Genomic DNA, 12,759 nt, shown 5'->3' on the forward strand with positions numbered 1-12,759 from the left:
TGTCACCATCTGCATGTAGATGATGTTGTAGGTCTTTGGACCTGCTCTGTGGGTCGACTTTGTTCTCACCATCCTATGCCTCTGCTTATCTCAGATTTTTCTTGGCCTGCCACTCCGGGCCTTAACTAGAACTGTGTCTGTGGTCTTCCATTTCCTCACTATGTTCCTCACAGTGCAAACTTACAGCTGAAATCTCTGAGCTAGCTTTTTGTATCCTTCCCCTAAACCAGGGATGTCCAAAGTCCGGCCCGCGGGCCAATTGCGGCCCGTGGTCAAATTTCATCAGGCCCACAGCCTCTGTGATAAAATCTTTAGTATGTGGCCCGCCGCCATTGTTGACCAGCGCTTTAATACACACGTACCAAAGCTATTTTACATTTATGCCGCAGAAATGTAATCTCGCGTGACCCGGCGTGATTTCACAGCGAGAACATGACTCCAGCTGTCCTGCTATGCGGAGCATGCGCAAGTCAAATGCGGAAATAAACCCGTTGTAAAAAGGGTACGCGCGAACCGGCTGCGTGAACCCTGTGTGAAATGTTCATGAGGCGAAAATAATTTTAAACTCATGTAAATTTAAGGTATTTCATACAGTTTGTTCAATGTTATCGTATTTTATGTATTACTTATAACTCCTGTTTAAAATGTTCATGAGGCAAAAATGATTTTAAACTCATGTAAATTTAAGGTATTTCATACAGTTTGTTCAATGTTATCGGACTCTTCAGATATGAATGAAAGGCAGAATTTGTGTTTTTAGGGTTAGGGTTAGGGAGTGGCTTATATTTGGTTATTTTGTCATTTAAAAAATAAAGACAATTGGGAGAATGAAATTTGTTTTATAACAGTGTTTATTTGGATGAAATTGTAGTTAAAAAAATGTCCAAAAAAACTACTGGCCCCCGGGCCCCTTCACTTTATCAAATCTGGCCCTCCTTGCAAAAAGTTTGGACACCCCTGCCCTAAACAATGACGTTGAACAATCTTTGTTTTCAGGTCATTTGTCAGTTATTTTGAGGTTTTTTGCCACTCTTCAGAGAAGATGCAAAGAGGAAAACAACTTGCACCTGGCCACCTTAAATACCCATAACTGGAGATGTTCTGTAAAGAAGAATGGTCAAAATACCTTCAACCAGAATCTAGACTCTCATTGGAAGCTATAGGTACCGTTTAGAGCAGACATGGGCAAACTATGGCCCGCGGGCCACATCCGACCCATCAATTTTTGGTCATTTTCCGCGCATTTACTCCTGGAAGCCGTGTCAGAAAGCTCAGTGCACACTCATAAGTGCGTTTACGTACTCAGTTGTGCACTATGCGCTCTATTTCTATCAGTGCCGAATTTCAAGTGTAGGCTGTGACGTCAGCATTCTTGTAATTCGCGCGCTGAGCTTTCAGATACTGTTTTACGCTATGGCCACACATAAACCTTCCCCTGGAATCCTTCCATTAAAATAAGTGGCCCAAGAAAAAGAAAAGTGGACACTGAGTGCCGAGTGTTCAAAAAAGAGTTGACAATTTGGCTCAACCTACATGTGTGAGCAGACGTTCAGCCACAGGAACGTCAACAAAGCCCGTCACAGATCTAGGTTAACAGACCAACACCTCGGCTCTATCCTAAGAATTGCCACAACAAATTTTACTCCAGACTATGATGCATTCGCAAAAAATGGAGACCAACAACACTATTTCCACTGTAAATGAAGGGGAGTTTCTCTAGTTTGTTGTCAACAGCAGTGGCACGGCGGTTGTTTACATAAAGGACAAAGATTCGATCACGGGATGACAAAGATGACGAAGGGCCCCACGTACTACCGGCATCATTGGCGGCTTTATTTCTAAGTGACACGGAGGATGAAGAGTTTGAAGGATTTAATGATTTGGAGTGACACAGAAGGTTTGAAAAACTATTGTGGCTTTTACGCACGCCCGGTCCTACTCGATGGGAGTTCTTGTTCACCTCCGTGGATGGAAGTCGGGGGCCGGCGCTCGGCCGGGTGGCTGTCCGGGAACGGTGGATAGGGCTCGGACATGGCTTTTACGCACACCCGGTCCTACTCGATGGGAGCTCTCTTTCACCTCCGTGGATGGAAGTCAGGGCCCAGCTCTCGGCCGGGTGGCTGTCCGGGGACGGTGGATGGGGCTCGGACATGGCTTTGATGCACGGGCAGTCCTATTCTATGGAGCTCTCTTCCACCTCCGTGGCTGGAAGTTCAGTAGTTGTTGCTTCGTTGATCTCTTGTTTTGTTAAGTAAAGAGCCGTTTACCAAACCCACGTCTTTACTTGTACTTTGTTCACGCTACAATATAGTTATATACTAGATCTGTGGAATAACGACGAGGCTGACGTCAGGACGCACGCGCGGCGTTGTTGACAAAGGACGAGGAATTCGATCGATGGATTTATTGATTTGGAGTGACACAGATGGTTTGATATTGTAATATGATAGTTATTTGAAATATACTTTATATATCGTTATATACGCGGCGCATACGCGGCATTGTTTACATAAAGGACGATCGATGGATTTAATGAATTGGAGTGAGACAGATGGTTTGATAAACATGTTATTTATGTAATAGTTATTAGAATAACTTTGAATGTTACGTCAGGCCCGTTCTCAGCTCCTCGTCTGTGTATGCCACGTTAGCATACCGTATCGTTTAGCCTGTTGTTGCTGGTTCATGTCTGTTCTTGGTGTTGGATTTTGACAAATACATTTGCCCCAGAAGTGCGACTTATACTCTGGTGCGACTTATAGTCCGAAAAATACGGTATGTTAAAAAAAGGAGGTACTCCCAGACCTCCCTCTCCCCAGCCACTTCATCCAGCTCATCCCGGGGGATCCCAAGGCGTTCCCAGGCCAGCCGAGAGACATAGTCTCTCCAGCGCGTCCTGGGTCGTCCCCGGCGTCTCCTGCCCGGAACACCTCCCCAGGGAGGCGTCCACAAGGCATCCTGATGAGATGTATTTTTAAGCACTTTTGTAAAATGTTTGACTTGCAAAAACTTTCTTATTTATTTAAATAAATAAGAACATAAATTTGAATCAATATATTGTTACAATATCCACATAAGACTTTTATGGACCTTTTTTTGTAAACATGTCTGGCTCCTCTCTGCTCTTGCGTGCTGGCCGACTGATGCGCCCCCACGACCCAGCGCAAGCGCATCCGTACAAGACTTTTATAATTTTATTTTTATACACTCTATTGTACTTTTAAATACGCTATTGTCTTTTAAACACTTTAAAACATTTTAGTGTGACGGCTCCTCTCTGCTCTTGCCTGCTGACTGACTGACGCACCCCCGCGGCCCAGCATGAGCGCATCCGCACAAGACTTTTATAATTTCATTTTCATACACTCTATTGTACTTTTGAATACGTTATTGTATTTTAAACACTTTTTAAAACATTTTAAAGTGTTACAGCTCCTCTCTGCTCTTGCGTGCTGGCTGACTGACGCGCCCCCGCGGCCCAGTGCGAGAGCATCTGCACAAGACTTTTGCTAAAGTGATCTCCTCGTAGCTATGGATTCAAACACTTCATCGGTATTGTTATTACTTGATCTTAGGGCTGCCTTCGACACTGTAGACTTTGATATTTTATTAGAGCGGCTTAAAAGCTGTGTTGGTATTTCAGGGTCAGCACTATGCTGGTTCTATTCCTATCTATCAGACAGGATGCACGGCAATGTCCATGGCAATGCGACCTCTGAGCTCCATAATGTTAAGTGTGGTGTCCCGCAGGGATCGGTACTCGGCCCAATTCTATTTAATATTTATATGATTCCGCTTGGGGACATAATACGTAAATATAATATGAGTTTTCAATGTTACGCGGATGACACTCAATTACCGTAATTTTCGGACTATAAGTCGCGTTTTTTTTCATAGTTTGGGTGGGGGGGCGACTTATACTCAGGAGCGACTTATGTGTATTTTTTTTCAAAAAAAATTACTTGATCATTAACACATTACTTACTAGTACAGTTGATCACCTCACATATTATTTTTAATACACTGAAAAAACGAATAAAGCAATTGCCACTTTAAAGCACAATATTCAAGTTCATGAAACAAATAAACAAAACAAAAAAAAACAACTGAAAAAGAAATATAGTTATTTTCAAACTAAACTGAACGAGGGTGATTTAAATTTCACCATTGGCCGTGACGCAACAACTGGGAGGGGAAAGCGCTGTTTTTTTAGTTTTTAAAAAGCACAGGTCTGGTGAAGAGAATTTAGTGTGGTGATGTAAAAAAAAAAACAAAAAAAACAGTAGGGGCAGCAATGCAATTTAGGATGCAAGCTGTGCTTGTGATGGACAGCATGCGAGCACACATCACGCCAGACATGCAAATCTCGAGTCCGACGGCGCGCGTACGCGGCATTGTTTACACGATCGATGATCGATGTATTTTATGATTTGGAGTGACAGATGCTTTGGTAATATTGTTGCTACATGATAGTTAGTGTGAAGGCGAAGGCCTTCACACTATTGTTATTCTACTTTATTTTTCTTCTTATTATTATCCTACTTTATTCCTCCCACTTTTTTGACACTTAACTACTCCCACATGCTTTAACCGATTCACCCCATTCCAACTTTCACACGTTCCAAAAATTCACGGCATGACTGCTAGTATTTCATTTGTTCATAACATTTACCGTTTTTGCATAATTAGCAAATTTGTGCCTTAAAATCCCCCATTCATTCTTAATGGCGCATTAGACACGAGCGACGTTCAGGAGTGAGTTCAAATTTTGACATCTGACAACTTTTTTCATGATTTCTTTCCTTAACTCGTTTATTTAACTCTTTTATTTTTTATTTATTTATTTTCCGTTCATTCATTTAGTTATTCATTTAATTTTAAGTTAAAAACATTTTACCGTTTTTATTTCTTGTTTAATATCATCATTCCACCGCAGCAACACCAAGTCGCTGTTTAGCTCAGTAAGAATACAACGATGTTTGGAACACAGGCCACTTCCGCGAGGGAGTTCGATCCCGGTTGGTGATACTTTTTTTATTCATTAATTTTTCATTCATTCAATTTTAACACATTTTAATAATTATTTTCATCATTCATTTAGTTATTCATTTAATTTTAAGTAAAAAACATCATTTTACCGTTTTAACGGCATGTACCATTTTTATTTCTTGTTTAATATCATCATTCCACCACAGCAACACTTAGCCGCTGTTTAGCTCAGTAAGAAGAGACTGAAATTTGGGGCACGAGCGCTGTTCCTGTGCGAGTTCAAATCCCGCTTGACCAATATTTTTTTTTCATTCATTCAATTTTAACACATCACTTTAATAATTATTTTCATCATCATCATTAATTTCCCATTTTTATTTTATTTAATCATCATCAATTTACCATTTTTATGTCATTTAATCATCATTTCGAGTCCCACAATAGTGTGAAGTGCCTTCGCCTTCACACGCAATTTCTCCAGAAATTGCCAATTCTAGTTCTTCATCTTCTTCCGCTTATCCGGGGTCGGGTCGCGGGGGCAGCAGCTTTAGGAGGGACTCCCAGACCTCCCTCTCCCCAGCCACTTCCTCCAGCTCATCCCGGGGGATCCCAAGGCGTTCCCAGGCCAGCCGAGAGACGTAGTCTCTCCAGCGCGTCCTGGGTCGTCTCCGGGGTCTCCTACCGGTGGGACATGCCCGGAACACCTCCCCGGGGAGGCGTCAGGAGGCATCCTGATGAGATGCCCGAGACACCTCATCTGGCTCCTCAACGTGGAGGAGCAGCGGCTCTACTCCGAGTCTCTCCCGAATGACCGAGCTTCTCACCCTATCTCTAAGGGAGAGCCCGGACATCCTGCGGACGAAACTCATTTCAGCCGTTTGTATCCTGGACCTCGTTCTTTCAGTCACGACCCATAGCTCGTGACCATAGGTGAGGGTAGGAGCGTAGATCGACCGGTAAATCGAGAGCTTTGCCATTTGGCTCAGCTCTCTCTTCACCACGACGGACCGGTACAAAGTCCGCATTACTGCCGACGCTGCACCGATCCGCCTGTCGATCTCACGCTCCAACCTGCCCTCACTCGTGAACAAGAGCCCTAGATACTTGAACTCCTCCACTTGGGGCAGGATCTCATCCCCGATCCGGAGAGGGCATTCCACCCTTTTCCGACCAAGGACCATGGACTCGGATTTGGAGGTGCTGACCCCCATCCCGACCGCTTCACACTCGGCTGCGAACCGCTCCAGTGAGAGCTGGAGATCACGGACTGAAGAAGCCAACAGCACCACGTCATCTGCAAAAAGCAGTGACGCGATGCTGAGGTCCCCAAACCGGACCCCCTCAACGCCTTGGCTGCGCCTAGAAATTCTGTCCATAAAAATTATGAACAGAATCGGTGACAAAGGGCAGCCTTGGCGGAGTACAACCCTCACTGGGAACGAATCCAACTTACTGCCGGAAATGCGGACCAAACTCTGGCATCGGTGATACAGGGACCGAACCGCCCTTATCAGTTGGCTCGGCACCCCGTATTCCCGGAGCACCCCCCAGAGAACCTCCCGAGGGACACGGTCGAACGCCTTCTCCAAGTCCACAAAACACATGTGGACTGGTTGGGCGAACTCCCATGCACCCTCGAGGATCCTGCCGAGGGTGCAGAGCTGGTCCACTGTTCCACGGCCAGGACGAAAGCCACAATGCTCCTCCTGAATCCGAGGTTCGACCTCCCGACGGATCCTCCTCTCCAGCACCCCTGAATAGACCTTACCAGGGAGGCTGAGGAGTGTGATTCCCCTGTAATTGGAACACACCCTCCGGTCCCCCTTCTTAAAGAGGGGAACCACCACCCCAGTCTGCCAATCCAGAGGCATCGTCCCCGATGTCCACGCAATGCTGTAGAGGCGTGTTAGCCAAGACAGCCCCACAACATCCAGAGCCTTTAAGAACTCCGGGCGGATCTCATCCACCCCTGGGGCCTTGCCACCAAGGAGTTTTTTAACTACCTCAGTGACTTCGACCTCCGAGATTGGAGAGTCCGCCTCAGAGTCCTCAGGCCCTGCTTCCACAAAGGAAGGCGTGTTGGTGGAATTGAGGAGGTCTTCGAATTATTCCCCCCACTGACTCACAACATCCCGAGTCGAGGTCAGCAGCACACCATCTCCACTGTAAACAGTGTTGACCGTGCACTGCTTCCCCCTCCTGAGACGCCGGATGGTGGACCAGAATTTCCTCGAAGCCGTCCGGAAGTCATTCTCCATGGCCTCGCCAAACTCCTCCCACGCCCGAGTTTTTGCCTCAGCAACCGCCGAAGCCGCGTTCCGCTTGGCCATCCGGTACCTGTCAGCTGCCTCCGAAGTCCCGCAGGCCAAAAAGGCCCTATAGGACTCCTTCTTCAGCTTGACGGCATCCCCTACCGCCTGTGTCCACCAGCGGGTTCGGGGATTGCCGCCACGACAGGCACCAACAACCTTACAGCCACAGCTCCGGTCGGCTGCCTCAACAATGGAGGCGCGGAACAATGTCCACTCAGACTCAATGTCCCCCGCCTCCCCCGGGACGTGGGAAAAGCTCTGCCGGAGGTGGGAGTTGAAGCTCTTTCTGACAGGGGATTCTGCCAGACGTTCCCAGCAGACCCTCACAGAGCGTTTGGGTCTGCCAGGTCGGACCGGCATCTTCCCCCACCATCGGAGCCAACCCACCACCAGGTGGTGATCAGTTGACAGCTCCGCCCTTCTCTTTACCAGAGTGTCCAAAACATGTGGCCGCAAATCCGATGACACGACTACAAGGTCGATCAACAAACTGCGGCCTAGGGTGTCCTGGTGCCAAGTGCACACATGGACAGCCTTATGCTTGAACATGGTGTTCATTATAGAAAATCCGTGTCGATCACAGAAGTCCAATAATAGAACACCGCTCGGGTTCAGATCGGGGGGGCCGTTCCTCCCAATCACGCCCTTCCAGGTCTCACTGTCATTGCCCACGTGAGCATTGAAGTCACCCAGTAGAACGATGGAGTCCCCAGAAGGAGCGCTCTCCAGCACTTCCTCCAGGGACTCTAAGAAGGGTGGGTGCTCTGAGCTGCCGTTCGGTGCATAGACACAAACAACAGTCAGGACCCGTCCCCCTACCCGAAGGCGGATGGAGGCTACCTTCTCGCTCACCGGGGTGAACCCCAATGTGTATGCCAACACCTGCTCGACGCCTCTCACCGTGGGCATTTCCAGAGTGTAAGAGAGTCCAGCCCCTCTCGAGAGGGCATGTACCAGAGCCCATACTATGTGTGGAGGCAAGTCCGACTATGTCTAGTCGGAACCTTTCTGCCTCACACACCAGCTCGGTCTCCTATCCAGCCAGGGAGGTGACATTCCATGTCCCTAGAGCCAGCCTCTGCAGCCAGGGATCGGACCGCCAAGGTCTCCGCCTTTGGCCGCTGCCCAGCTCACTATGCACCCGACCCCTTTGGCCCCTCCTATAGGTGGTGAGCCCATTGGAAGGGGGACCCACGTCTTCTTTTCGGGCTATGCCCGGCCGGACCCAATGAGCGAAGGCCCGGCCACCAGGCGCTCGCCTTCGAGCCCCACCTCCAGGCCTGGCTCCAGAGAGGGGCCCCGGTGACCCGCGTCCGGGCGAGGGAAAACGACATCCATATATCTTTTTCATCATAAGGGGTCTTCTGAGCCGTGATTTGTCTGGCGCCTCACCTAGGACCCTTTTGCCATGGGTGACCCTACCAGGGGCATGAAGCCCCAGACAACATGGCTCCTAGGATCATAGGGGCACGCAAACCCCTCCACCACGATAAGGTGACGACTCACGGAGGGGTATATGATAGTTATTTGAAATATACTTTATATATCGTTATATGGGTCTGTGGAATAATTAGACATGCAAATCACGAGTCCGACGGCGCGCGTATGCGGCATTGTTTACACGATCGATGATCGATGTATTTTATTATTTGGAGTGACAGATGGTTTGGTAATATTGTTGCTATATGATAGTTATTTGAAATATACTTTGTATATCGTTATATGGGTCTGTGGAATAATTAGACATGCAAATCACGAGTCCGACGGCGCGCGTACGCGGCATTGTTTACACGATCGATGATCAATGTATTTTATGATTTAGAGTGACACAGAGTGTTTGATAAACGTGTTATTTATGTAATAATCATTTGAATAACTCTGAATGTTACGTTAGGCCCGTTCTCAGCCTCTTGTTTGTTTATGTCACGTTAGCATACCGTATCGTTTAGCCTGTTGTTGCTGGTTCGTGTCTGTTTTTGGTGTTGGATTTTGACAAATACATTTGCCCCAAAAGTGGGACTTATACTCCGAAGCGACTTATATAATGTTTTTTTTCACGTTATTGTGCATTTTATGGGTGGTGCGACTTATACTCCGGAGCGACTGATAGTCCGAAAATTACGGTATATATGCCGTTATCAATGACAAATCCGCGGGACTGTTGTAATCTTGAGGCGTGCCTTGCGGAGATCAAACAATGGATGTCTCTCAATTTCCTTCGTCTTAACCCAGAAAAAACTGAGATAATTGGTCCAACTCGTTATCACCACTTATTTAAGGAAACCACTATAACTTTCTGTGCCCTTGCCCCCCACATCTGGAACTCTCTCCCTGCGCTTCTACATCAACCCCAGTCTGTGGACACTTTTAAAAAGGAACTTAAAACGTTTCTGTTTAGAAACGCTTTCCCCGGCTCCTCATAGGTGTGTTCTATCGCCTCCGTGCTTTTATGCTTTTATTCTGGTTTCTTGTGTTTTTATTGTTAGTCCTATTTCTGTAGCACTTTGAGATTGTTTACAAATAAAATTTGTTCTTATTATTATTATTATTATTAACTATGGATAACCGTACTATCACTGAGCGATACTGTAGCTAATCTCGGGATAATATTTGACCAAACGCTCTCCTTTCAAAAGCACATCAAGAACATGACTAGAATTGTGTTTTTTCACCTTCGTAATATTGCTAAGATTCATCAGATCCTCTCGACCGGTGATACGGAAACTATTATACATGCGTTTATTACGTCGCGCCTGGACTACTGCAACACATTATTCTCTGGTCTTCCTAAGTCCAGTATCAAAAGTCTACAGTTAGTACAAAATGCTGCTGCAAGGCTGCTCTCACAGACAAGAAAACTTGATCACGTTACCCCAATATTTGCCAACTTACATTGGCTCCCGGTCACATTTAAGATGTGACTTCAAGGTTCTTCTATTAACCTATAAATCATTGCATGGCTTAGCGCCTTCGTATCTCGTCGACTAAGTCGTTCCTTATGTTCCGTCTCATAACCTTCGTTCGCAAAACGCTAGTCTTTTAGTGACACCAAGGGCCAAAAAAATGTCTGCAGGGGCTAGAGCATTTTCTATTCTGACTTCAAGGTTCTTCCATTAATCTATAAATCATTGCATGGCTTAGTGCCTTCATATCTCGTCGACTTAGTCATTCCTTATGTTCCGTCTCGTAACCTTCGTTCGAGCATTTTCTATTAGGGCTCCAGAGCTTTGGAATGCCCTACCAATGGATATTAGAACTGCTACCTCAATAGAAACATTAAAGACACATTTCTATGATACGGCCTTTAATTAACCTGTAGTGGCCAATTCGGCTGGAGTTTGTGTTTTTGCTTGACACGCATGCCTGCCACCTGATTGTCGTTTGCCTGACCTGCTGTGTTATGAGATGCCTGCACGACGCAAGCTTGCTGACCGGCTAGTCATTTTAAATTGTATATGTGCAACGGCTCCGCTCTGCTCTTTCTGTGCTGATTAGCTGTCGCGCCCCCGCTGCCTAGCGCGAGGGCATCCGCACAAGACTTTTATAATTTTATGACGGGCAAACAGGACGATCCAATCGGGAGTGTCAAGCAGACACGAAGTTTTACTTCACTTGGCAATCGAGGAGCGGAGACGTGATAGTATGTGTGTAATGAAGTGCAAGTCTGAGGTGCCGGGCAAACAGGACGATCCGATTGGGAGTGTCAAGCACACATGCAGTTTTACTTTGCTTAGCGATCGAGGGGCGCAGACATGATAGTATATCTGTAATGGAAGTGCAAGTCTGAGTTGCTGCTGATATGTTGACACAGACAAAGTGAATAAACTGCGGGAGGTTGAGATAGTGTAGTTAGCCAATCAGCTGCAAGGAACCAGATAAACATGTTCCCATTGGCCATTAGTCTCATATGTTAATAATACATCGTGTGTGTGTGTGTGCGTGCGTGCGCGCGCGGATGCCTGCGCGGATGCCTGCGCGGATGCCTGCGCGGATGCCTGCGCGGATGCCTGCGCGGATGCCTGCGCGGATGCCTGCGCGGATGCCTGCGCGCGTGTCAAACTTAAAAAAATGTAAAGAAAATCCGCGATGCACCGAATCTATACGCAATATTTGTTTTAAAAAAAAATCCACGATAGAGCGAGGCCGCGATAGGTGAACCATGAAGTAGTGAGGGATTATTGTACATCAACGGCTGCCTGCGCAAGATTCTTCACATCCTCTGACCAGAGACTATCAGCAACAACAAACTTTGGAAGAGACCAAACCAGCTACCTGTAAATAATAAAAAGCTAATAAAAAAACGGCGCTGAGGATGGATTGGAGACACCCTCCGAAAGCCAGCAAACAATATTATGAGACAAGCCTTTAAATGGAACCCACAAGAAAAATGAAACAGAAGCCGAAAAAAAACCCGCCTGGCTCAGAGACCTAGAGGCAGACCTAGAAGACCTTCTTGCTGTGGTGCAGCAGGATTAACCACAGTCCCCTTACAAAAAAGTTATTAAGGTTTCTGGGTGAGAGCCACCTTTCAACCTCTGTTGTTGTGCTAAGTCATGTTTTTTTTCTTTTGTGTCTTCTCAGAAAATCGCTTTCCAAGCCTTCTATTAAACATCCCAAGAACTTCAAGAAAGAGGGTAATATCTGCCAGCTCAGGGCTCAAGAGGATAGTGAGGACGATAACAACACTTGGAATGGAAACTCTACCCAGCAAATGTAGCTCTGTAAAAGTAGCTTTTTTTCTGTTTGTTCCGATATCGCTGATACTGGAAACTGTTCCATCCCAGTTTAATAATAGATAATAATAATAGTATATACAATAATATAAATAATTGCTCACCTGTTGGAATGTTGTCTAGGGATTATTTGAAAATGTAAACACTAGAGATTTATAGAAATATATATATATATATATATGTATATATATATGTATATATATATATATATATATATATATGTATATACATATATATATGTGTGTATATATATATATGTGTGTATATATATATACATATGTATGTATATATACATATGTATGTATATATACATATACATATGTATGTATATATACATATACATATGTATGTATATATACATATACATATGTATGTATGTATGTATACATACATATGTATATGTATATATACATACATATGTATATATACATATACATGTATGTATGTATGTATGTATGTATGTATGTATGTATGTATGTATGTATGTATGTATGTATGTATACATATACATGCATGTATGTATGTATGTATACATATACATGCATGTATGTATGTATGTATACATATACATGCATGTATGTATGTATGTATACATATACATGCATGTATGTATGTATGTATACATATACATGCATGTATGTATGTATGTATACATATACATGCATGTATGTATGTATGTATACATATACATGCATGTATGTATGTATGTATACATATACATGCAT

General features: G+C 45.1%; 1 protein-coding gene across 2 annotated transcripts in view; it reads left to right on the forward strand.

Annotated features, from left to right (window-relative positions):
* Nucleotides 1-12,179, forward strand: part of ubxn4 (UBX domain protein 4) — a 54,971-nt gene extending 42,792 nt beyond the window's left edge. For both annotated transcript variants that reach the window (XM_085919999.1, XM_085920001.1), the window contains exon 12: nt 11,883-12,179. In XM_085919999.1, the coding sequence (XP_085776125.1) occupies nt 11,883-12,018 (136 nt within the window). In that variant the 3' untranslated portion in view covers nt 12,019-12,179. The remainder of the gene's footprint in view (nt 1-11,882) is intronic.
* The last annotated feature ends 580 nt before the right edge of the window (nt 12,180-12,759 follow it).

Source organism: Syngnathus leptorhynchus, chromosome 9 (genome assembly GCF_054491065.1).
Source record: "Syngnathus leptorhynchus isolate UIUO chromosome 9, UIUO_Slep, whole genome shotgun sequence".
NCBI lineage: Eukaryota > Metazoa > Chordata > Actinopteri > Syngnathiformes > Syngnathidae > Syngnathus > Syngnathus leptorhynchus.